The sequence below is a fragment of the Globicephala melas genome, chromosome 4, assembly GCF_963455315.2.
Source record: "Globicephala melas chromosome 4, mGloMel1.2, whole genome shotgun sequence".
Lineage (NCBI taxonomy): Eukaryota > Metazoa > Chordata > Mammalia > Artiodactyla > Delphinidae > Globicephala > Globicephala melas.
The window spans coordinates 126,857,215-126,884,655 of NC_083317.1; the positions used below are offsets into that span (position 1 = coordinate 126,857,215).

At 39.4% G+C, this 27,441-nt stretch overlaps 1 protein-coding gene across 4 annotated transcripts in view; it reads right to left on the reverse strand.

The window, feature by feature from the left end:
- The window catches only part of ARMC8 (armadillo repeat containing 8), a 106,585-nt gene that overhangs the window by 17,869 nt on the left and 61,275 nt on the right, over positions 1 to 27,441 (reverse strand). For all 4 annotated transcript variants that reach the window (XM_030873403.2, XM_030873404.2, XM_030873402.2 and 1 more), the window contains 6 exons: positions 13,723 to 13,805; positions 13,330 to 13,411; positions 9,217 to 9,303; positions 5,299 to 5,391; positions 2,590 to 2,739; positions 1,803 to 1,898 (listed from right to left, as the gene is read on the reverse strand). In XM_030873403.2, the coding sequence (XP_030729263.1) occupies positions 1,803 to 1,898; positions 2,590 to 2,739; positions 5,299 to 5,391; positions 9,217 to 9,303; positions 13,330 to 13,411; positions 13,723 to 13,805 (591 nt within the window). The remainder of the gene's footprint in view (positions 1 to 1,802; positions 1,899 to 2,589; positions 2,740 to 5,298; positions 5,392 to 9,216; positions 9,304 to 13,329; positions 13,412 to 13,722; positions 13,806 to 27,441) is intronic.

The following is a 27,441-nucleotide window of genomic DNA, read 5'->3' on the forward strand; positions in this document are numbered from 1 at the left end:
TTCAATAAAAAAGGAAGAAAAGAATGTATCTTTTGATACTTTTGAGAAGAATTAAACTTCTAGCTAAAAACCAGACAGTTTAAGCCTCCCCAGAGTCGCCTACTTCTGGACCATCACCCAAATCTGTGAGAGGGTATCATTGTATCCTGCCAAAACACCCTATTGTTGTTGGCCTTTTCTTTTGCCTTCATCCAAATCTTGCCTCACCTTTCTACCTTGCTTCGCTTTTCAAGTTCGTGGAATTCTATCTAGGTGAGCTGTCTTTGTAAACAAATTTCTATGCTCTCCAGGTAGAACAGTTTATTTTGAACACTGCCTCTTCTTTATTGTTGTGTTCCAGAAACAAATCTCATTCACCCTAATTTCAGTGATGCCTACAAGATCATAGTTTTTCTGTGTTAAATTTTTGTTAAGCAAAAAACATAGTTGTTTATTACTGAATTTCAGTAGAAATCACCTAAAACATCCATCTTAAAAGCACTTTGTCAAATCTATCACCTTTTTTGCTCACAAATTCCAACACGGCTCCCAAGTCCTACCACTCTTGCTTCCTGGACTGTTCTTCTGAAGCCTGATGAACTACCCTAACTCAGGAACACAGAGGATAAGGAGCGTGGGCCCTGCAGTTAGACTTTGGGTCCAACTCTCTATGATGACCTTGGGCAAGTTTCTTCCATACATATAAGTGTACAGCTCAATGAACTGTGAAATGAACACACCCATGTAGCCAACATTTATGTCAGAAAGCTGAATATTACCATAACTTCAGATCTTGTGTTAAAAATTTAAGTTTGCAGGTGACTTTTCCTTTTATGACAAAATATATACTATGTTAAAAATCCTATAATAAATCCCAGGAACTATAGAAAAGTAATTCCCAAACTGTCTCCTGATGAACGCATAGCCTCTGTATTTTCATGCCTATCTTAAACTTGCCCTATTGAAACACAACAGAAAGTAGGGGTATGAGATAGAAATAAGGAACTGGGAAGCATGAGTATAAAGAAATAAAAGATGTCTCCAGGACTTCCCTGGTGGCGCAGTGGTTGAGAGTCCGTCTGCCGAAGCAGGGAACACGGGTTTGTGCCCCGGTCCAGGGCCACAACAGTGAGAGGCCCACGTACCGCAAAAAAAAAAAAAAAAAAAAAAAAAAAAAAAGATGTCTCCAGCATAAGGGATTATTTCATCAGGGAATTGTAGGAAGTTGAGTTCAGAGCATGGTGATATAGAGGGCTAGAAGCAGTGAATCCTGGAGAAAGGATTCACTCTAGGATGGTGAGAGGTGGCCATCCCTGTAGAGACGAATAGTATGTACAGAGTGTGACACAGAGGGTAAAAGTATAGACTCTGGTCATGTTTTCTTCCATTCCAAGAGGAGGAATTCTTTTTTTTCTTTTTTCTTTTGCGGTATGCGGGCCTCTCACTGCTGTGGCCTCTCCCGTTGCAGAGCACAGGCTCCTGACGCGCAGGCTCAGCGGCCATGGCTCACGGGCCCAGCCGCTCCGTGGCATGTGGGATCTTCCCGGACCGGGGCACAAACCCGTGTCCCCTGCATCGGCAGGCGGACTCTCAACCACTGAGCCACTAGGGAAGCCCCAAGAGGAGGAATTCCTGAAGAGAGTTTAAGGGGTGGTGAAGGATCTCTCCCCTCAGAACTTTCTTGTCTCTACAGCACCTCTGATCTCAGCACCCTGTCTTTTGCAGACTTGAGTATTTCAGGAGACTCCTAACTACGATATCTCTTGGTACTCACACTCAGAAGATATTCCTACCAAAAAAAAAAAAAAAAAAGGAACACATACCTGCTCTTTGACCTCAATGTTATGTTCCCCTTCCAAAATAAGGGTGACAGCTTGCATAATTTGCTTTCCATGAGTACTCATTATTTTATCTATGTGCTGCAAAACAATGGGAAACCCACAATTATGATTTGGAGAACAAAGAAAAAGACCATAGAAAAGAACAGAAGACTTCCAAAAGTTAAACAATGTACAGAGAAGACTCAGAAAACAAGTGAGGCACAGAGAAGGGAACCACCCACATTTCTTTATCTGCCTGAAGGCCGCTGACCCTGTTGCTCAGGGAACATTAAGAGAACAATAAGAAAGACCCCACACCAAGGCTCAGCCTCTCCTGCTGTGACATATGCCCACTGCTCTCCATGCTGACACCTTCAGAGGTCAATCCAGTCAATGTGGGCAGGGCAGGGAGGTATCTACGCAATAGCACTGAGAAGGAGTCTCTAAAGGGAAAGAAGCTGAAGCCCCAGAGATAAGTCATTTAGGCAGACGAGAAAACCCATCCTGGCCAGCAAATCAAGTAACAAGTCAAGGCAGGCTCCCATCCAGCACGGAGGAACGAGAGGACAGGCAGTGCAGGAGTGGAGGGTTAGGTGGCCATATGGTGAAACAGCTCCCAGAACACCTATGAAGGTGAGAGGTCTAAACATCAACTCCTGGCTTCTCTGGGAAGGGGCAGCATTTGAATCACACTTCTGGGCAGATGTTGATGGGAGCAGAGAGGCAGGGCAATGTTTTGTGACGCATATGCAGGAGTAGCTAATCTGGAAACCTGGGTGATTTTACTTACTGGGCGAGTAGAGAGGAGATTTCTAAGAAGGCCCAATGTCTTCATCAGCACATTCAAATCTGAATCTGATAATAACCGGAATAGCTGTTCAGTACTCAAGCTTCGTAAAATATCTGCTTTTATTTTTTGTTCAGCCTGAAATGCCATATTCTGAAAGGATTAAAGAAGTTTCAAGAATCATGCCTATATTTGCATTATTATATTTTAATAGTAATTCTGATAATTTTCAAAGTATAAACAGAATCTGCAGAAAATCCTTAAGGTTAAGTCACATCATTTTTCTGATTCCTGTTAATCACCTATAATTCTGTCTGTCAGAAGAAAGATAACTGTCACTCCTATACATACTCCTCTATGAGCACTATGACCACTTCCTGACACGGCATTTGCATGTCTTAAGATTTCTCAAATAAATACAAAATCTACTATTATATTTTTTAAAATTCAATTTATTTAAATTAAAAAACCAAATGCTTCACCCATTTCTCCCATCCCCACCCTTACCTCTGGCAACCACCAATCTGTTCTCTGTATCTATGAGCTTGGTTACTTTTGAGAATATCCTTCTGGTCATCATGTTGCTTTGTGTGCACTTTAATAACAAAATGACTACTGACAACTATACTGTGCCATGCACTTTGAGAAAGACTTAAATGTACTCCCTTATTATGCATGAAAATAAGTAGCGTTTTTTTTTTTTTTTTGCGGTACGCAGGCCTCTCACTGTTGTGGCCTCTCCCGTTGCGGAGCACAGGCTCCAGACGCGCAGGCTCAGCGGCCATGGCTCACGGGCCCAGCCGCTCCGTGGCATGTGGGATCTTCCCAGACCGGGGCACGAACCCGTGTCCCCTGCATCGGCAGGCGGACTCTCAACCACTGCGCCACCAGGGAAGCCCAGTAGTGGGTTTTGTTAACTTTACTGGCAGAAAACACCTACTGTGTTCACAGTTCTATGCTAGGTGCTGATCCACTGGACCATATCATGCAGGAAGCTCTCGGGGGTAGGAGGTGTATCCAACCTACTAGCAGCCTCAGATGGGCAGGAGCTGTTTTGCTCCTTTTTCTCCTTTTTGGACACATTATGGATTACCCCACCTTAACCTAAAGCTATAATAGGTCTGAAGGAGAAAGAAAAACATGGCTGATTCCAAATAATTCATACATCAACTTCTGGTATAAAAAAATCTCTTGTAAACTAGAAACGTATCATAATATGTGGTTATTGCCCTCCAGGAACTTCTTAAAATTAAGGATCTAAGACATACGAAAGATCAAGTTACCTAATAACACAAGGCAACATGGCAGAGCAAAAAGAGTACTGAGTTGGGTGTCAAGAGACCCAGGCCAAAGAGAATTCCAAGGTTTTATATTTTGTGGACAGAGAACATAATAACTGATAATATGGAAATTGATGACAATAAGATAGTTAATATGAATTTGAGGAGTGGGATAAATTCAATTTTCAACATTAAAACTGTGCTTGTCAGGGAGCCCTCAAATGAAGTCCCATTAGCCATTTAAGTGACAGACCTGGTGAACAGGGTACAGTTCCATCTGGATATGTATATTCCAAAGCAACCTCTTCTATTAGGGGGAGTTGAACCCATGAGAATAGATGAAGTCCCTGAAACTGTAGTGTAAAGGGAAGTAGAAACTGGGAACTGAAACTCGGGGGAATGTTCTCTGAGAAAGAGGTTGAAAAGGAGGCTAAGTACAAAGGAGGTGAAAAAAAAAAATTAAGTCCTGGGAAAGAGTTTCAAGAAAGAGAAGTGCCAAAAGCTGGTAAGTTAAGGAGAAAAATAACTGTGAATCTACTACATTCAGTGCTTTCTTGGAAGATGATTATTTCCACCCAAAGTTTGTGTGAAAAGACAGCAGATATAGCACAGTACAGGGAGATGAATATGGGCTTGGGACAGGTTCAGAACCCATTTCCATCATTTATTAGCTGTGAGGCCTTAGATGATTCATTTACCTTCTACGTTCCAGTTTCCCAATTGTAAGGTGGATATATACCAATATAATGTAAAATAAAAATTAGCGATAGCAAATATAAAACACCTAGTTTAGTGTCTGGCACACAGTATTGAATTATAACTACTCTAATTATGTTTAAAAAATTCATGGAGAATTACTCTATTTTCAATTTCAATAAATTTTATTTAAAAAAATTGTAAGGAAAAATGGTTCTCTGACTTCATAGTTATATAGTTTTAGAATTCAGATTATTATAAATTATTTACTAGAAACTGTTAAGAAATCATTGAGCATGTATACCCCAATTCTGTTACCTTGGGGAAGTTATTTAATGGCTCTGTGCTGAGCTTACCCATCTGTAAAATATGCATACTCTCTAGCTTATTTCACAAAGACGTTATAAAGGAGACACGAAAGTACTTGGTAAAGTAGGCAGCGCTATACAGATATCAATACGTTCATGAGGAGGAAAACTTTTTTTTCCCCAAAATTAGATGTCAAGTTTCAACACCTGTCTGCTTTTCTTAACAAACAAGAGAACCAAGGAACACAGTGGCCAAGCAACTTGCTTACATTTGAATCTGAAAGGTGAATGAAGTCTTCTAGGTCCTAAGTCTTTAGAAAACTGGGCCAACAGAGCAAGATTTTTAAAAAAGAAAATTCCAGACATTTCAAAAACACATTCTTTAGTTTTAACTTTGATAACTGCTCCCTTCTCTTTGTGAAACATACCATTAAAGCCCAAATTCCATTCACTCGTAAAGCAGGATTTTCACTTTGGGTTAATCCACAAAGTAGCTCTACAGCTCCCGATTCTAAAATTGGCTGTGATTGGAAAGGAGAAAAAACAGTTTTAAAGTCAGGTTTGTTAACTAAGTGTATATATACCCTGGCACTCTGATTCCTATTTCTTTCCTACTCTTACCCAATTCCAAGCAACCTTCACAAAGCAGGCAGTGAGGCAGCCATAAAGATCACCTTGATTCCCATCTTACCCCTAGGTTCTTCATGACATTTTTCTTTTTCTTCGATTCCATATATATGTGTTAGCATGCAGTATCCGTCTTTCTCTTTCTGACTTACTTCACTCTGTATGACGTAAAATAGATAGCTAGTGGGAAGCAGTCGCATAGCACAGGGAGATCAGCTCGGTGCTTTGTGTCCACCTAGAGGGGTGGGATAGGGAGGGTGGGAGGGAGGGAGACGCAAGAGGGAAGAGATATGGGGACATAGGTATATGTATAACTGATTCACTTTGTTACAAAGCAGAAACTAACACACCATTGTAAAGCAATTATACTCCAATAAAGATGAAAAAACAAACAAACAAAAAGAATAAGAATGATGGAAAAAAATCTTAAAAAAAAAATCACCTTGAGAAGGTCAAGAAAAATGACTCACAAATCCAAAACCCAAAATAAACCCTGTTGTTTCCTTTTTCTCTGTAGTCCTGAAAGGCTCAGGAGATACCCTAATTCTGTGTACGTTTCACACATACCCTTATGATCCCATTACCTATCCATATTCTTCTCACCCTCCTCTGAGAGGGCCACCCCTGCTTCATGCAGCATGTGTCTCAGGTGTCCTTTACAAGTTGTGACTATGAAGCAATATGGCTGGTTTAGAATGGAACTGTCTTCCTTACAAATTGCTAATCTTATTCATCAATATGCTGTAGAATTCATCTTTTAGAACTACTTTCAGGACTATCTATCAATCATACAAGCAAAACAGTCTTGTACTTTTATGGTCATATCACATTTTATACCTAAAATAGCATGTGTTAGTCTGACTACTTAACTTATGATACTTGGCTGAAAATAGGTTTTGGTAGTTTCTAAAAAATTCAAGCCTTAGAGGACTGATGTACCATCACTAACAAATGCTTAGAAGGCCATCTTTCAGTGGATTCTAGAAATGTCTTAAGCAATGCAGATTTATATACAAATTGTGCAGTTTTTTAAAAAAACGTTTTATTTTGAAATAAGTTAAACTTATAAAATAGCAAGACTAATATAAGGAACTTCCATATATTCTTCTCCCAGATTCACCAATTTTTTAAAACATCTTTATTGGAGTATAATTGCTTTACAATGTTGTGTTAGTTTCTGCTATATGACAAACTGTATCAGTTATATGTATACATACATCCCCATATCCCCTGCCTCTTGCATCTCCCTCCCACGCTCCCTATCCCAAACCTCTAGGTGGTCACAAAGTACTGAGCTGATCTCCCTGGGCCATGTAGCTGCTTCCCACTAGCTAGCTATTTTACATTTGGTAGGGTACATATGTCACTGTTACTCCTCTCTCACTTCGTTCCAGCTCACCCTTCCCCCTCCCCGTGTCCTCAAGTCCATTCTGTACATCTGCGTCTTTATTCCTGTCCTGCCCCTAGGCTCATCAGAACCTTTCTTTCCCCCCCCAGACTCCATATATATGTGTTAGCATAAGGTTATTTTTTGCGGTACGCGGGCCTCTCACTGTTGTGGCCTCTCCTGTTGCGGAGCACAGGCTCCAGATGTGCAGGCTCAGCAGCCATGGCTCACGGGCCCAGACGCTTCACGGCATGTGGGATCTTCCCGGACCGGGGCACGAACCCGCGTCCCCTGCATCGGCAGGCGGACTCTCAACCACTGCGCCACCAGGGAAGCCCTAGCATATGGTATTTGTTTTTCTCTTTCTGACTTACTTCACTCTGTATAATAGACTCTAGGTCCATCCACCTCACTACAAATAACTCAGTTTCGTTTCCTTTTATGGCTTAGTAATATTCCATTGTATATATGTGTCACATCTTCTTTATCCATTCATCTGTCGATGGACACTTAGGTTGCTTCCATGTCCTGGCTATTGTAAATAGAGCTGCAATGAACATTGTAGTACATGATTCTTTTTGAATTATGGTTTTCTCAGGGTACATGCCCAGTAGTGGGATTGCTGGGTCATATGGTAGTTCTATTTGTAGTTTTTTAAGGAACCTCCATACTGTTCTCCATAGTGGCTGTATCAGTTTACATTCCCACCAACAGTGCAAGAGGGTTTCCTTTTCTCCACACCCTCTCCAGCATTTATTCTTTGTAGATTTTTTGATGATGGTCATTCTGACCTGTGTGAGGTGATACTTCACTGTAGTTTTGATTTGCATTTCTCTAATGATTAGTGATGTTGAGCATCCTTTCATGTGTTTGTTGGCAATCTGTATACCAGATTCACCAATTTTTAACGTTGCCATATTTGTTTTATCATTATGTCTCTCATTCTACACACCCATATCCACATTATTTATCTTTTTCTGAACCCTTTGAAAGTAGAATGCAGGCATCATGCCACTTTACCCTTATTACTTCAATGAGTATTTCCTAAGAACAAGGATATTCTCTTAGATAATCAAAGAACACTTACCAAATTCAGAGAAACTGACATTACAACAATACTTTTTTTGAATCTATAGTCCATATTCCCATTTTGTCAACTGGCCCAATAAGTGCTCTTATACCATTTCCTTCCCTTCCAGTTAAGAGTCCAGTTTATTTTTAATATTAAAAAATCAATCATATTAATGATCCTATACCTGAGTTCATCTAACTTACTTTCTAACTAGACCCTAAATATTCTGAAGGTGGATCTGAGGCAACATAAGAGCTGTTCAGGATGATTAAAAGTGTTGCACTGACTGCAACCAGATCATCCTCAGCTGAGACCCCCACCACCAGGGCAGAGGAACAGACAAAAGCTCTGGTATCCTATCTCGCCTTCTCCTTCCTTCAGAACAACTGAAGGAAGTTGTTTCTCCCTTTTCGTTCCAAGATTTCTGCTTGCTGAATAGTTGTCTCTGAATCTCCACCTTGTTAGTAATGTCTTCCTAACAGTCAAAAGCCTGAAGGTGTTACAATGTAGAAAGACATTCATCAAAATGGGACGACTAAATGTACTTAATAATGGATGGTGTCTAAATCTAGTTCACGATTGGACAGGCCAGGGATATTTTAACACGATAAAACTAATGGGACGACTAAATGTACTTAATAAAGGATGGTGTCTAAACCTAGTTCATGATTGGGCAGGCCAGAGATATTTTAACATGATAAAACTAAATCTGTAAGGTTTCCCCCCTCCTTTATTAAAGTTTATTTCCATTTCCCTATTATAAAAATAATGCATGCTCAAACAATTTATAAAATGCATAAAAGAAGGGGAAAAAATCCCCAAATGCAATCCTTCCCTAAACAACTACCATTACCATTAAAAATTAAAAAGATTATTTTCCAATGCCAGCAGTTATCTCTTGAAATGACCTGTAATCCTGGTTTACAAAATTGGGTCTTAATGTATTCTTTAGTAAATATAATTTGAAAATAGTCTATTACTTGTGTAATTATTTCCTACATTTGCAGTTGTAGGCAGTTTAGATTGACTGCAAGCTGTAATATCTTTTAAATACACTTCATATGCCAGGCAGAAAAGGGATAAGAGGAAATGATAATCATATTTTTAAATGATTTAATATGCACCCCCAAACCAAACAATTCAGAAGTAGCTTTTAAGCACCAATCCTCAAATTTCAATGTCAACTACTGTGAAAACTATTTAACTAAACTCTAGGTAGGCCGGGCAAAAGTCATCTAGGAAGAGAAAATCAACACTAACCTCTTTACTTGGAGAAAATTCAAGAAGAAGATTACATAACATGGAAGACGCTACTACTAGGATTTCATCTGGTGCATTTTGTAAAACCTGTGGGATTAAAAATAAAAGATACTATTAATGGTTTGCAACCATGGGGGTAAGATCACAAGAATAAATGAGAACAAAAACAATTTATCTTTCAAACTGATTTCTCATATTGGAGAGATAGTTAGGAAAGATCCACTTGACATCGAGTGAAACTTTACATAGTGCTGTCATTTTGACTGACTAAGGCCCTCACATCTATCTTGCTGGAGGAGAAGCTACAGCCCCACTTCCAGGATGGGGGCTGCTACATGGAAAAGGAGATAGACACAAGTCAGGGAGCAGGTGCTCTATGTAAAAAGTTTGAAGACCACAGAACTGCTTTAGGGCAAGTTAACCCAATTTACTCCACCATATTCAGGCCACTTATGAAACCACAGAATTGCCCGAGGACCTGAGACTTTCTGATGTCTCTGGAAAGACTTGTTTGACTAGGAACATGGATGGATCAAGCTACTACTCAGGCAGGGCAAGGTGGGGAACTGGTTCTCAGGACTGGAATCACACAGTCCTGGTTCCAACCCTCACTCCTCCACTTACTAGACATGTGAACTTAAGCACATTTCTTAACCTCTCTGAGCCTTCAAATTGAGGAAAATAACACTTCCTTGATGGGACTATTCAAGATTAAATGTGATTTGGTGAATAATAAGGGAAGCGGCATAGCATCACAGTTAAGAACACAGAATGCTTGAGTGCAAATTTCAGCTTAACCACTAACTAGGTGTATGAATTCCTTGGTTATGAAATGGGGATAATAATAGTGTCTGCTTCATAGAGTTTATGTGAAAATTAATATATGAAAAGATTTTACAACAGTAATTGTCACACAGTAATGGTTATATAAATAAGGTTTTAAAAAAGGTAACTTACTGCCATAATTGTTGTTATCAGGCACATAGCAGTTATACAGCAAACTAACTGCCATGGACTCTTACTGAACTCAGAAAACAACACAGCATGATGACAAAGGTTCGTTGCCATTAGCTATTATCAGAACCTCCTCTTTCTAGATTCTAAGAGAGAAGACTTCAAAAACACTACCACGTATACGCAATATCCACTTCAAATAAATCCTTTGCATTTGGAATCAGATCAGGATGAGGCTTATGATCCCAAAAGTAATCCTAGGAGCTCTAGTTACGCAAATGGAAATGCATCATCACAAAAAATTCAGAGAGTTAAATATATTATCAGCTAAATCAAGCCTGAGGTTTCCAAGTTAAGAACAAGCAAGAATTACAAAATGGAAGCAGTTCTCCTAAGATACTGTGTTTTAACTCTTCTGTGAATCATTAGCTAGTTGATAAAGATCACATCCCATATACTATGCAGGCTGATCTCTGTGTGTGCCACAACCCACTTTAACACCCTTTTCACCCTTCCCTTCCTTTGCCATGCCCTTCATATGTCTCTCAGGTATATACTCTATCCATGCCTTAAGGCTGTCCCATTCCAGAAGCCTCCTTGGAGCCCTTCCTATCAGAAGTCATCCTATCCTCCCCTGAGTGCCCACTGCTACTGTCTGTGACCTCTCTTAGGGTCCTTACTACTGTTCACTTTCAAATTCTTTGTGCAGCCCTGCCAACCTCTTTTCCTACTAACAAATTTAAGCTTCTTGACGGAATAATCTATAATAATATCTATAGTCTAATTTATCCAGGCCTGTATCAACTAAATGGCATTGTACAAAGTGGGTGCTCAATGAATGCTTCTGAATTAAGACAAATAATCATTTTCCAAAATTATACTACTTAGAATCATTGACTGAAATAAGTGAGCGCCTATCAAGGCTTTTAAAAAGTTGCTTTGTTTCTGGTCTATGTGCTGGGGAATTTGCAATCATATGAATTCAGAGCAGGGTATTTTTTGGGGAGGGGCATTCTGTGTTTTGTTAAGAAGAAACAAATGACTTTAAAAATGTGTAACTTTTAAAAGAAACATTAATAAATGGCTATTACTTGTTTTAAAAAGTTGCTTTGCTTGACATGATTCACTTTTTAAAGTATTATTTACTGTTTTAGAGATTAATCTGCTTTTATAAGTTTCATTTTCAAATTACATAATAAATTAAAACAGAAAAGATGCTATGAAATTCTTAAAAGCATTTACTCACTACAGTATAACATGTGAAATTCAGAAGTTGACATCTAACACTGACCAAACAGAATTTCACCAAAATAAGAACAAAAAATAATCACAAATAAAAGTTTTAGCTAAAATCAAATGTCTACTCTCTTGTGGTTTGCTAACCAACATTTAAAAACATGGAAAAGCAAAGGGGAAAAAGAATCAATAGACATGCAAACAGCCTCTGAACTAAGAGAAACCTAAAAGTATCTGAAATAAATCACTCATTTACTTCCAGGCTTTTAATACTATACTTTAAATGTGCAACATAGTAGTAGTTTGATAGTAATTATACCCACACGTAACCAAGTGCTCAAAATCCTTTTAGACTGCTCACCAGACCTTTGTCCAGGTAGAACTAGTCAAAAACCATATGTTGCTTCTTTCTGATTCATATGAGAGAGGGGTACCAAGCTGAGCAATCAGAGAAAATGGCTCCAGAGAAAATATTTGGCAGTTATTTTGGGAAACAGGAGAGCACTTTAAAAAATCTTGAATGGGGACTTCCCTGGTGGCACAGTGGTTAAGAATCCGCTTGCCAATGCAGGGCACACGGGTTCAAGCTCTGGTCCGGGAAGATCCCACATGTCGCGGAGCAACTAAGCCCGCGCGCCACAACTACTTAGCCTGTGCTCTAGAGCCCGCAAACCACAACTACTGAGCCCACGTGCCACAACTACTGGAGCCCACGTGCCACAACTGCTAAAGCCCACACGCCTAGAGCCCGTGCTCCGCAACAAGAGAAGCCACCGCAGTGAGAAGCCTGTGCACTGCAACGAAGAGTAGCCCCCGCTCGCTGCAACTAGAGAAAGCCCCCACACAGCAATGGAGACCCAACGCAGCCAAAAAAAAAAAAAAAGTTAAAGTGATATGTTTAAGAAAATTGTTTTGAATGGACAGAATCAATAAATCAAGATTAAGCTGCTATGAAAAAGGTGCAATCTAAGAACAAGCAAGAGTGGCAACAGTAAAATCCCTTTACTAAGGAGACCGTAATGTTTCTGTTCACGCTACTCCTCTCTGGAAAATCCTCCTGACTTCCTTTTGCATTCAAAGCTACTTTGTAATCTTCCTGCCTGAAGCCTCCCCCAACTATTTCTACCATACTTATGCCTCTATTATAACCTGAGGCTTTAAGCTGGGGGCAAGAGCTCTGCAGTAAAAAGTTTTGGTAGACTTACTGTGCCCAGAGGCTTTCACAGTAGATACTAAAAAGCAAAACAAAAAACCAAAAGCTTAAACAAATAAATCTGTTGATTAAATGCAAGGTGTATAGTTACTTAAAAAAAAGAAAAAAAGATGGTGAGACTAAGTTGACCTGTGGTTCTATACTGTATCAGGGATAACATTATTAGTAGCAACCTGTGCATATTCTAAGTCTCAATTCAGATAATTATTTGACCTAAACCACCTTTTTCTTTTTTTTTTGGCCCTCAAGGAAAGACCTTTAGGTCTTAACAAAGAAGTCATTCTGGAATAGAGAGACAAAAAGTAATAATTGTTTTAAAAAATATCCAGGGATTGCCAAAAGACTAAGAGCAGGTTATATCTGTAAATGGCTGATTCCTTTCTTTTTTATAACTAAACATTACAAAGATGACTCTGGATATAAGTCTAAAGTGTAATACTAGACACACAGGGAGATCAGATGAGTAACTAGAGTTTCATTTAATGAAAGAAAGCCAGGCATGTACTTCCCCTGTCACACATGAGATGCTGACCTCAGAAATACATTCTGCACGTTCTAAAGAGGCTTAAAACATCACATCTGAGGAGATAAATGTTCAAAACGCTTTAACATAAAAATCAGATACACTCCTAGACCAGAGAGTGCTGTCAGCTACCTCGCACACTAAAGGCTCGGTGGGAATAGGTGTGGACTTGCTGCTTTCTTCTTACCTTCATTAAAGGTTTCCACACGGCGTGATCCTGGAAACTGGTTCGAAGCTGCTGCACAGATCTAGATAAACTGTGCAAACATCTACAAAGAATAATCAAAATTAACTTCACAAGAAGCCGAAACTTTTACTTTTCAAACACACTGCTTGGCATTGCACAATTACTAATATACACTTCAAGTTTATCTACAGACATCGTTAATTCAACTACTTCAGGACTTCACAGGCTTTTCAGGCTAGCTTCTCTGTTAAATAGTGTTACGCACTGTATGAATTCACCTGAGAATACTTTCAAGTAACATTTGGATTCTGTGCTTACTCGGTGAAGGTCCGGAAAGGAAATAGGTTAAACACACGGCAAAGGATTTTTATTCAGGCCATTTAAAGCTCATACCTGACGGCAGCTAACCGCACCTTGACACTAGACTCAGACAAGCCAGTCACAATTCGGTCCATCATATTTTCAGTCTCAATGATCTGGAGAAAAAGGTTAATGCTGCATAAATAACAACACGAAGATGACAAACTTCACTGCTTGTAAATGCAAGTATGTTAATGTCCATTTTAAGTTAATGTTTTCAGCAAGAGTTTTTGCCTCTGGAACAACCATTCTGCAGTGGGGGCAGCTCATCAGAAAGGTAGGGCTACCCCACCAAGGACCTGCCAGACTGAATGACAGGCTTATGGGCAGATTATGTTTCTTCATTTATTTTTAAAGACACTTAAAACAATAATTACATGTGATAAATATTGCAGAGGTGTTGCATAAACAGCATTGAGAAAAAGCAAGATACGACTGAACTACCATTGGGCAGGTTCCTGCCAGAGTTTCTCCTGCCAGTGAGTTTCTTAAAAAATCATGGTCCACACTTAGCCCTTATGAAAAGAAATCTGTGGGTTTCTGACAGAGCCACCCTGTGGCTACTTTCCTCCCAAGCAAGTGGAAATCAAGCTAAATATTTAGAAAAGTAATCCTTGCCAACTTTCACTGTAGCACCAAGTCCTGCTACATGTAATCATTACAATCATGAAGCTTTATTATTTTTTTGAAATTTAAAAACAAGATAGCCTACGATTTTCCTTCATTAAACAATGCATAGATACAAAATAGTGTGTGGAAGAAATTAAGTTTAATTTGTGTGGTCCTATGGAAATATAGCATATTAAGAAAAAATGCTAATGCTATCAAAACACAAATATTAACAAAAACAACTATTATTTGTTGAGTACTTCTATGTGCCAGGCATTGTGTTAATAAGCATGTTACATTATGTGACTTAGGCCTTTTGTAGGCATTATTATTCCTCATCAGCACATTAGGAAATTGAAGACTCTAGATAATCCAGAGTTTGCTTAGGATCACGGAGCTGAGACAGGAATCCAGGCATCTGACTCTGGAGTCCTTATGCTCAGCCATGCTTGTAACACTGCCCTAGTTAGAGTAGTCCTGTGCTCATCAGGTAGTTCCCAGTGTGGGCAACACATTAATGGGAGTCATTACTTTCACCTGGGAGAACACTTGGCTGGGGAACATGTAGGAAGATCACCTGTGGAGTTTAACAAAGTCCCAGGCCAATTAAATCAGATTCTCTGTGGCGGGGTCTAGGCACCTGTAGTTTTTTAAAAAGCTCCTCAGTTAGAGTCCAGTGTGCAGGCAAGGTTGAGGGTCACTGCCCTCGACTAAAATGAGAGGAGTTAAAGGCTGACCACAGAACAGGAGAGGGTGAGAAATCTCAGGATGTTCAAGCCGAATGGGAAGAGAAGAAAACAGAGTTGAAATGAACAGTGCCTGAGAGAAGATTACCAACTATTAGGAACAGAGAACCACACTGCAGTTGTAGGGCAGGAGGAATGGTCATTTTTTAAAAACATAGTGATTTGCAGTTTCCGAGGTGGCTGAAGAAAACTTACATATTGATCTATTTCTCTCTCCAGACCAAACCTAATCTCACCGTTACCTTTATGCACATCCACCCTCTGTCCTCATTGTCACTTCCAGCCCCGGAACGTCTGCCTATCTATCGGACCCTCATATGCCTTTCTTTCTCACCTGGATGCCCTGCTCAGATACTCCACATATTAGATTCCTTTCCACTGTCTTCCCACAACTCATTCCTGCTTCAGATCCCAAACTGCTGGTATTCCAGTAGAAAAACCACCAAACCCGGCTGCCTGGTCTCTCAGGGTACGCCATCCCCCCTCAGTGGAGTCCTCACTGAGGGCCCGCCAGCCTTGCACTCCCCTGCAGGAGACTCCCACACTCCTTAGGATGTTTACCTCCTACCTCTAACGCTTCCTACCTCCCTCACACCCTCAGTCCCTCTGAGCTCACCTCATTTTTGCAGGGACATTGCTTTCTTTCTGGGACACAAGTTGCCTCAACTTCCCCCTTCTCATTAACGTGTCTCCATAACCTTTCTTCTTCACTCCTGTATTGTTGAAGCTGGGTACTTACAGCTCAAATCCCTGCCCCCTCCCCCACCCCTTTCTTGCATCTTTACTCTGCCCCACGCCACTGGATCCTCTTCCTCAGCCTGCCCCACCTCCCATTCCCACTCCTATTTAAAAGACGTAAGTGCCCAAACATTAACCTCTTTAAGCTACAGACCTCTCACCCCTTCCCCTCCTTAAATGGACATGTGTCCCAAAGCTCTGTTCATCCTTACTCTACTTAAATGACACTGTTGTGACATCAAAATCAGCTTGATATGGGTAATTCTCTTTCCTGACCTCTAGCTTCATATTTCCAACGGCCTGCTAAACACAAACGTTAAGTTCCACAATGTCTGGTGGAACGTCTAACTCATTATGTCCCACGCTGAGTTTATCTTCCCTCCCTAAGCCTGCTCTTTCCCTACATCTGTCTGTCTGTCGCTCCGATAGTGTTATTATTCTCCCAGTCACCCAGGCACTATATTTGTGTTAATTTTGACTCCATCTCTTCCTGAATACCCAATCAAGTGATTTTGCACTGTACACCTTATATTCATTTCTTTACTAGTCTCAGTCCAATAAACTAGTTAGGACCTTATTACTATTTGTTTGGGATTATAGTGTTTTCCAAGTTATCTAATCTTTTGTGCTACAGCAACTGTCAAAGACTGGTTGACTGACAGGTTACTTCAGTCAAAGGACTAGCCACTGTTCTTGAAAAAGACAAGGCCAAACCAGGACCTTTAGCATGGGAAGGAAATTAAAACTTGGGGCAAAAGTCTTAGGCACTGGATAGCTAGATGCAGAAGTCTGAAAGCTCCTTCCCTGTGGCTTGGGAAATAAATTTTACTTGAGAATAAGAAGGGATAACTTGGGAGAAACAGCTGCCTGTACTGAGTGTAACTACATTATCAGAAAATAAAGTGATGGGGGCTGGGGCAGAGACAGGGACACATGATTACTCTCCAAGAACTGAGAAATACTATTAGACTGGCTTCTGGTGCTTAAGAAACCTGGGCATGGGAAAGACTTGAAAGAGACTTCTGGATAATATTGACCGGCCACATCTAACCAAAGATGTAAATCTGTCAAGGCACAGGACAGGTGTAGCAATCATGTAGGCGTATAGACTCGCTCTATGCTTCTGAGCAACGCAATTGACCTCTCTGGGCCTTCAGTAAAATGAGAGGATAGAGCAATGATTATTTTACCTCCAATTCTTTGCAGTCAGGTAAATAAAAATTGTGTTAGTCTGTTTGGGCAAAACTATCATGTTGTTCAGAAGTGACACGGGAAGCAAGGCTGGTTAGAAGAGACTGGAGATAGTGCAGGACAGGGGGACAAAATCAGGGATTAGGCAAGGAAGGGCAAACAGGGCACAGCTCCTATTTACATACCCGCATTCACCTATTCAGCAAATATCTGAGTGTCCACTGAGTGCTAGGCATGGTTTTAAAACTGGAAGATACAATGCGGGAGAGCCCTTGTTCCCACCAAACTTACAGTGTTGAACAAGCAAGTGCAATTAACTATTCAAGTGCTATGCCACTTGAATCCATGTCAGAAAGAGCTGACACAGGCCATTGGGCTTAAGGCAAACAGAGTGAAATAAGCACAAAAGGTAAGTAGGGAAAACATCCATTGTCAAGAATGGGAGTTTTACTATAGGCTGGGAAGTGGCCATTAATGACCTTACCAGAGAATGTTCTGGCTCAGGCCAGAGGACACTGGAGAACTATGTTAGTGGTCAGTCACTGCAACACAGAGTGGAGCTTTGAGCTTTCTCTCAAGTTTCTTGGGGGTGTGGTGGCTGACACTTTGGGCTGGAGGATAGCTATAGGTGGCTGGAAAACTTTTTTCCTGACTTAGGATATAAAACAGTAGGACTATCTGGAAGTATATTCCCTTCGGACTACAGGTCATAGTCTATCAAAATATCTGCAGTAGGAGGCCAAGATTTGCAACTAAATTCGTCATGGAGGAACTTCAGTAACGCTACTAGGTTTCCAGAAAGCACACTACTTGAGTGTCTGATCTACTTTCTCCATCAAGATATCAGTCAGGGAGCAAGTGGGTGAAAATGATGCAAAATCAGAATGTGAAATGAATCTAGGATTCTAATCCAGAAGAGTATCCTAAGAGGCTACGTGAATGAGCAACATGATCTAACCGCAACTGTAGCCTTGAGGCTACTGAGAGTGCCTATGCAGGGATAAAAGGAGAATTACAGTGAGTACACTAACCAAAATGAGGATAAAAATGTGATTAGGAGGTAGGGAGAGGTTTGGAATCAAATCCACAGAAAAAATTTTCAGGTCAGCTGGGAAGGAACTGGCAGTGGCTGCTGCCATAGCCCTCTGACCCACATGAAGGTCTAACAGAGCACTAGGTAGCTTCTCAGATCTGGGCTTGGAAAGCCAAGTACAACAAAACACATTTTCAACGACCCCAGTACCGTGCTGTAAAGCCTTGATAATAAGTGACAGCCAAGTCCTAGCCCCCACAAAGGATCTTTAGGTCTTTCCAGGATATAAGAGCAATGCCAAGTGGGGCTTGAAGCTGTTGTGCCTCATGATTCTTGTTGGAGATTCCTCAGCCATAGCTCAGCAAATATACCCTGCGGCATAGCTTGTTGAATCTGCTTTAAGAGAGAGAGACAGAGAGAGAGAGAGAGAGATACACAGACACTGTGCCTGGCCGGGAGGAATATCAGTAGTGGCCTGAATCCTCAGAGTGGAGGAGCCATCTCTCTATCTCTGCTCTTTTAGAGGACTGGTTTGTACATTTAACTATAGAATTAAATCCCATAAAATATGCTGTACCCTAAACTGACCACACTTTAGGTCAATGGACTAGGTGCTGTGTACCTCTCTGCTGCTGTCTTCATAACTACATGCTTTTGCTAAGCTTTCTGTCTCTGACATTGCAGCTCTTGTAGGAGTAGATGAAGATCTACTGGAACAGCATCTGAGGCCCCTGTCTTGGGACAGGAGATCCCTACAGCCTCGGGGAGAGAAGGGTAGTCAGCTTAGAGGGTCATGGGGAAAATGCAGAGCCCAGATAATCCTAAGGCAGAGGTTCATGGCACACATGGGAATGTTAACAAGATAAAGGTGGCCTTAGCTTAAAAGGAATTCCCTAGCCCTCCATGAGCACTAGTGGATCCATAATTAAGTTGTGGCCAAGTCATATACCATCTCTTCCTCAGAAAACTGAAGAACTGAAGGATTACAGAGTTAAAACAAATAAACAAACAGAAAGACAAGACATGGCTATTCTTCCAGCAAGACCCAGGATGAAGCATTTTCCAGGTACTACAAACTTCAGTGTGGACTCTGAACTGTGATGAAACCAGATCAAGCAGAAGATGTGGAAAGTGAAACCAGGCAGATTCTTAGTGGTGTCACCAAACTTCTCAGACAATTCAAAGCAGGTGGGCTCGGAGTCAAGGGAGTTGGATTTTCTTAATGTCAATTACTTATGCTAATGTGCACAATGGCCAGGCAAACACAATTTGATTCCAAAGGGGCTTTTTTGAAAGGTTCCTAGAAAGAGTTCCAACAGAGGATAACAAAACAGAACTCTCCAGAAAGAGTGAAGACTTGGAATCAAACTTTGTAAGTCAGGAGAGGCAGCCATCTAAGAGCTAAGATGATAAGGTACGAAATCCAGAAAGTCTAGTTAAAGCAGCAAGGACTAAGCAGTCAAGCAGAGTGTAGCACAAGGAGGTCAGGAAGAAAGAGTAGGTGTGGCAAGGAAAAAGGATCTACAAGAGCCCTGAACCTGTTAGCTGTAGATGGCAATGCTTCAGTTTCATAAGTGTCAATGTAGATGGGTCTCAGGGCACACACTTGCGTCTTTCCTACTTGGGGCCACTTACTTAAGGTCCAGCCCCTCATCTAACTTGTCTTTTTTAAAGACGAGCCCTATGAACACAAGATCGGATGACAGTGCAGTCGACTGGCTTTGGAAATGAGGTAGAGGCTGGGAGGAAGGAGAAGGGTTAAGAGATAACAAAGTAAACACTAGAGTGAGATAAACATGTACAGCCAGCTGATCTGGTAGACTGAGTAGCATTGGTAAAGGACTGGGGAGGGATCTATCCCTAAAAATGGAAAACCAGCTTTCCTAGGTTTTAGGATGTGACCATTCTGATTTTGCCACAGAATACTTAAGGATATGCTGCCATGCATATCATGAAAATGCTTGAGTACTTAATATTTATAATTCCTGAGTACATCCTCATGCCATGTGCCCTTTATTAAAACAAAACAAAACAAACAAACAAAAACCCCCAAGAGCACATGGCCTTTCATGAATCAAGCAAGGGCAGCTGCAGTGCTTGCTCCTAAACAAGTTCAACTGGGAAACCAATCCTCTTTCTGCATTCTTCTGCATGGCGTTAATGGCAGCAGATACAACTCTCTGAAAGAACTAAATCCATTTACGGCTGTTAATTTTTAGTTGAATAATGTTAAAATCTACAGAGGTCTTAGAAATAAACTCATCCACCTTCTTTAGTTGACAATGAGGTCTTTGAAATTCAGAAATATTAAGTCACTGGTCCAGGTTCTCTAGGCACATCTGAGGCAGAGCTGGGGCTCCACCTGGTTTTCTTACTTCCAGTGTGAGGTCCTTTCTACTCACTGCACTTAAGGATAAGATTTTTGCTTAGCCTTAGTAACTAAGTTGAGGCCTGAATTTGAAAATGAGGAAAGAAGAAAACTTAAAAAGTCAGCAGTGCTGTGCGAACTACATATTATATACTGACATCCTAAGCCAAAAAAGATTAGCATATACTATAAAAGGCAAAAGAGGTCATCATTAATAAACTGGACTGACAAGGAAAAAAGAAAAGGTACAACTCACAGGACTTACAAGAGAGAAAAATGACAAATCAACCATTCAGCTTGGGTTGGAGTATAAACACCAAAGGTCAGAGAGGATGCAAGTCAATGAAGAAAAGTTAAGAAAACACTGTGAAGAAACCACCAGAGTGAGTTCCACTGACTTTTAAATTCAATTCCCTTATAATCTGATCTCCATTCTAAAATTAGGATCTAGCTTCAGCAGATACCACCTAAAGAGAACTAATATCCTACTGTTCTCAGGCCACAAGCCCCATCTGCTCTGGATGAGAACTGCAGGTCTTCCCAACCACAGCCTATCCTATGTCATATTTTGCCACTGCTCCAATTTAAGATTTCTGACATTTTCCTCTAGTAAATATTTAAAAAATAAAGGGTAGGGCTTCCCTGGTGGTGCAGTGGTTGAGAGTCTGCCTGCCGATGCAGAGGACACGGGTTCGTGCCCCGGTCCAGGAAGATCCCACATGCCGCGGAGCGGCTGGGCTCGTCAGCCATGGCCGCTGAGCCTGCGCGTCCGGAGCCTGTGCTCCGCAACGGGAGAGGCCACAACAGTGAGAGGCCCGCGTACCGCAAAAAAAAAAAAAAAAAGGTAGTTTTTACCAGAGGCTCTTTTTTTTTCTAAAAGATCACAGCTTCTCTTAGGACAGACTACTGATCAAAACATTGTATTCTGGAGTCTCAGTAAACATTTTACAAAGCATTTCTTCCCTTCTCTCAGTCTTCTATTGCTCTTTACATCCACATTCATACCAGACTTCTCTAACTCCACAATCTTGGGAGACAGGGGGTTGGGAGAAATACTGGGTTGGCCCAAAACTTGTTTGGGTTTTTCTGTAACATCTTAGCCAGAGAAATTGAAAAACAAAACACCATAAGAGTTGATCTGCAGGGCCTCCTTTTGGTCCTTTCTCTTGAAGGCACTGAACTAAATTAACATCTAAGCTCTCCTGCAGGTCTAAGCCTGGGAGCAGTTATCACTTCACTTTAGAAGTGGAGGACAAAGAGGAGGGGGTTCTTAGGGTGGGCCTGTTTTTAAGCTTCTATATTTCATTCTTGCTTATAAGCCTCTTTAAGTGGTATTTTGTAATTTCTACCTCAGGACCTTTTTACCTTCTTAATAGCTGGGAAACTTCATTTATGTTAAATGCTTAGAAGAAAAACTCAAAGTTCTAAACTTTTCTACACTTTAGGGAAAAGTGAGAGAACTCTCTTGGCCCGACCTGTCCTTCTCCTAAAACCGAAAATACAAACACAGTGTGTGAGAAAAACTTATAATGTCTAAAAATAAATCAACACTTCCTCTATCAAAAAAATATTTCCCTACACATAAGAGTTCAATTTTTAAAGTTCAACCATTAGCTTTACGGCAGAATAGAACCTAAACAGCTGCTGATTTACACTTTTATTTTAGCACATAAATAAAACCATTATAAGTGACTATTCAAACAACAGAACTAGAAACTTCCCTTCCATCTCTTACTGTTTGCCAGGGATCTGCATGATGCACTGCCCTAAGAACTGTGCAACACAGTGGCCCCACTCAGCCCCTACTCTACACAAAGCTGTGCACGCCACTGCTTTGTGTAAGACCTGTAGTCTTAATTATCCTACGGGTTGGCTGGCTGAATTCTATTGTCCAGACATACACAATTTACTCAATAAATACAAGCACAGTGTCTACCAAATACTGCTTTTATGGAGCTTACATTCCAGTTATGAACATTACAGCTTGATAAGAGATAACTACTAAAAGATTTCAAAATGCTGCCTCAAGTTTAAATCTACTCCATAAGGAAGCTGTCTACAAAATAAAATTCTGAAATGACATCATTAACTCTGGATGCTTCCTTTCCAGAACATTAATTTACAGTGTAATCATGTCAAGATAGTGGCCTTAGAAAAACATTTCCAATTATGCAGAAGTAAAACAGATATGGAGATCTTTCATTCCTTAATACCTTGGAAGGAAAAGGTGAGAATGCTTTTAAGTAAACTTCTTTATAGTATATAAATGGGCTTCAATTACAGCCTTATTTTAATCATATTTGGGTGGATCGCGGCAAAACCGGCTTTCAATGCAGATGAGACTTTTTACATACACCCAAGGCCCTGGAATTACTACACAGCAATTTAGTGTCTCATTCCTTAGCTGCTTTAAATTGTAAGCTCCCACAAGTACACACTAGTCTTCTGCTTCATTCCTGGGCACAAAGGAGGAGGTGTATCATAAATGCCAGATGAATAAATGGACATGATTAAAGCATCTCATTATCCACTTTGTACCAAAAACTGTGTGAGAGAAAAGACACATTTTCTGAATCTGATATTTTGCAACCAATTAATACAAACTATTAAGTTTTCTGAATTCATAGCACTACTTCAGACTATCACACATTCTCCAGTGACACTTCTTGCCATTTCATATCATAATTTGGCTCTAGTAATGGCATTTAATTCTACATGAGTAAAGTAATGAAGAGGTTAACAGCATAGGCTTTGGAGTCAGAGAGACTGGGACACGATGCATGGGCTATCACTTATTAGCTGTGTGGTCGTGGTCAAATCACTTGTTTCCTGACCTGCAATAGCTATCTTACAAGGTTGTATAAGGTTTAAGGGAGATAATGTGCTAACGCTGATTATCAGCACAGTGCCCAGCACACAGTAAGTGCTCAATAAATGGTAGTTCTGTTAAATTTCATTTCCCAAACAGATTATCTCTTGATGTAAATACTTAATTACATGCCTTTTACATGCCCCCATACCACCTAACACAAGGCTTTGTATATAGCAAAGGCTGAATGGATATTTGCTTAATAAGGCAACTGGATCTTAATTTTTCTCATTGGCATGGTGAAAAATCTTATTCTGGCAACTCTGCTAATCAATACACAGAATCTAATCTAATACACAGATCAATACACTAATCTAATCTAATACACAGATAATCTTTTGGTTATCCTACCATAACCAAAAGTCATAGTTATTACCCAATTTGTCTGGGTTCTGTCACATGCCAAAATCATTCAAACAAGGGAATCAGCATGTAGGAAAGAATCCAGTGACAGTGTTATACTGTCAACATTTGATAATGCCTCTCTTTCAGGAAGTCAGACAACTGATCTCCGCGCCCCACCCCGATCCTGGGCTTTGGTAGGGTCCCATTTCTTTCTGTAGTTCAGTGCGAAGAGGCAAATGGGAAATGCAGTTTTTCATCAAACTGGTTTATGGTCGTTTCTGTTTAAGCTATGCAGTTTTCGCACAGGGTGGGCAAAGTTTTTCTGCAAAGGGCCAGATGGTAAATATTTTAGTTTAGGCTTTGTGGGCCTTGTGATTGTGCAGCCAACATCTCAACCTGCCACTGTAGTGCAAAACAGACACAGGCAACACATAAACAAATCAACGTGGCTATATTCCAATAAAACTTGATAGACATTTTGTCAATTATATCTCAATAAAGTTGAAAAAAGATAAAGAGAGAAAAACTTTATGGACACAAATTTGAATTTAATTTACTTTTCATATGTCAGGAAATCTTCTTCTTTCGGTTTTCTTCCTCCAACCATTTAAAAATGCAAAAACCATTTTTAGCTCACACGCTACAGGATAATTACATAGGTAATAAGTACCCACAGGATATAGTTTGCTGACTCCTGTGCTAGCATTTTAATCACAGGAAAGAGTGTAGCACTGGTTCTGGTTCTTCATCACAAACTCAATCTTCTCAAGGTCTACTACTCCACAAATTTTATCATCCCAAACATTTCATTCATTTCCAGATAGAAAATTCTTGAAAATCCAACTAAGTCACTAATTTTAGTTCTACAGATCTAATATAGACCACATTTTAGCCCATTTCTTGGTTTATAATCACCTGTCTTAGATTGTAAATAACTAATGAAACAATCAATCTGTACTTCCTATTTAAAAAAAAACAAGAAGTATAATTCAATGATTTATGCAACTACAATACCACAAATAACAGTAAAACACTCAATTTTATGTCTCCACTTAATGAAACTCTGAAATATAAGTTCATTACTTGATTTTATAAATACCTCTATTCTGTATATAGCATTATCACTCCCAGGTTTGCTTCTTTCAGTATGCTGAAGGCCAAGGGTCTCAATACTGTGGGCAAGTGGCAAAACCTGGTCCTGTCATGGTGAACTCTTTAAAAATACTTACCATCATGAATCAGTGTTGCAGAGTTCATTTAAAATTCCTTGGTAGATTAGCTTTCAGACGATAACTAACAATTTAACCACAGATTAAGTCAAGGAATTCTGAATTCTGAATGAATTTGTTGTTATTCAGTAGCAGAACCAAGTCCTGAAGGGTGCTACTTCTGTGGTACCGTCGAAAACCTTCAAAACGTTCAAGGCATTTGTTTCAACATGTAGACTAAGGCTCAGAAAGAATTTTTTGCATCTGCCTGATTTCACGGCAGAGACAAATACAGAATTTTGACAGTGTACCTTTGAAATGATCATTTAGAATTACTGAACTTCACAAAATGTTTTAAAATATAAATTCATGGTACAATTATACTGTTACACAGAAGACCAACTAGTAATAAAATCAAGCAATAACAAATGATTAAAATGTTCAAAGTGAAGTGCTTATCAAGTTTAAGAGATAGCAGAAAGATATTAAGAAAAACTGACCTAAATTTACAAATATACTTTAAAATCGTGTAACTTCTAAAACATAGAAGATTTACATTTGTTCAAAATTTGAACACATGTATTTGAGATATGGTTTCATATGAATGATGACCCTTTGGAGAAATGACATCTATGGCAACCACAGACAGTAATAAGTAATACTTAGATAAACAACATTAGACAGAATTTGGCCTCCTTACTTTTCTCAAGACATCTACTACTTATGATACTAACAAATTATTGATTTATATTGTATATTCTATTTAACTCCAAGAAAAGCAATATTACATTTGGTGCTTCAGAGGGTATGCTATAGCAACAAAGAGTTTTGAAAACAAGTATTTTAAATATATTTAAAAATATAATTATAAGAGTAAGAAGACATCTTGTCATTTTAATAAGAGATAAACTAAAAAAAAGAGCTGATGCTTCTGAAGTATGAATATTCTTTTTACTAGAAGGAATAACTAGTAGTCTTAGAAATTTATAGCATAAAATCACTGTTTTCACTGTAAACCTTCTTTATTTATGCCCCAACACTGTTCAGCTTTTCTCCCAATACTTAAAAATATATATTTATTTTTAATCTTCCAATGAAGTTATTTAAGATAGTCTAATAAATGCTTCGATTTACTGAGCACCTACAGGCACCATGCTAAACATTTTCAATACATTAGAGAGCTCATCCTCACAATGTCCCTGTAGATATAACTTCCTTTGCTAGGAAAAAGAGTAGAAAAATTCTCATTCTTCTTTGTTTTCCTTTTCTTTTCTTATTTTTTTCTCCCTGTACTTCTCAAAAAAATTGCCCAGGAAAAAAAAAAATTGTTCAGTTTAAAAAGAAAAAAACATCTCACGCTTTGCTACCTTCTTCACATACATCATGTACACACCACTGTGACTGTTCCACAGGCACCCACCCCCCTGCCCTCGCCAGGGAGTAAAACCTTAAAATTTTATGTTATCAATTCTTGAAGATATAAAAGGCATTTAGAAAATATTAAATTATTAATTTCCAAAGTGATTCAAGGACTGCTCCATTGATATCACCATATCCATTTTAATTGGTTCCAAATAATTCTTTGAGCCCCTAGCAAATTCTTACTGGCCATTCCTTACTTTCCTCAGACGTACTGAGGTTTTATTATAAATACTGAGTAGTAAGGCTGTGTCTTTATTCCTCTTTATCTCACCTTACTGTTTTCCCCCTCCCTCCACCCATCTGACATTGTTTATACAATGTAGGCAGTTCAATCAATCTATGTAAAATTGAATTAAATTACTGACCTTCACTAATTATGATTTTCATAAAAATCTGACATTCATTGAGAATATTTTATACAGGTGTATATCACTTTATAGGATAGGTTGATTCCTGACAGTCAGTCTAATTTCTATAAACCAAATCATACTTTTATCCCTAGGGGAAAAAAACTGGTCCAGATTCACACTTGTGAATGTTATAAATTTTTAAAAATCATACATTTAAAAAGGAAAACAACTAAGAAATAATGGTAAAAATTATTTCAAAATTAAACAAGTACCATACCATAAAACATGTTCTCTTTGGCCTACATTAAAGAAGTAGAAGACACGCCCTTGGTATTGTCTGCCTCTTGAAAATGGGAATTTCCTACATTTTCTCTATGCTAGTATAGTGAAACCCCTTGCTTATGTGATCAGATGTAGGTTTCCTCTATTTTAAATCTCCTCTCTTCACATACCCGTAAAATTGCTAGCAAAGTTATGAAAGTTCTTAATGCAGAGGCCCATATATAACACAATTAATGGTGCTTAACAATGCAATTTTGCAATAGAGTTCAAATATTCATTTGTCCATTCATTTTTTCCATTCACCCATTCATTCTTCAAATATTGGTAAGTGCCAACTATGCACCCCATAGTATTGTAGATGCTGGGAATACAGTGAGGAACAAAATATAAAAAATCCCTGCCCTCATGGAGCTTACATTCTAGTTCCTCAAAAGGGATCTCCAGCTAAAATGTAAGTACTCAAAATCCAAGAGGAAAGCTTTCTGAAAAGCTCCATTAGTCAGATATCTCAAAGGAGCAAAGGCTACAATAAGTACTACATTTGTAACATGTTTTATTTTTATTAAAAATAACGTCCTGTTAAGTTTATTA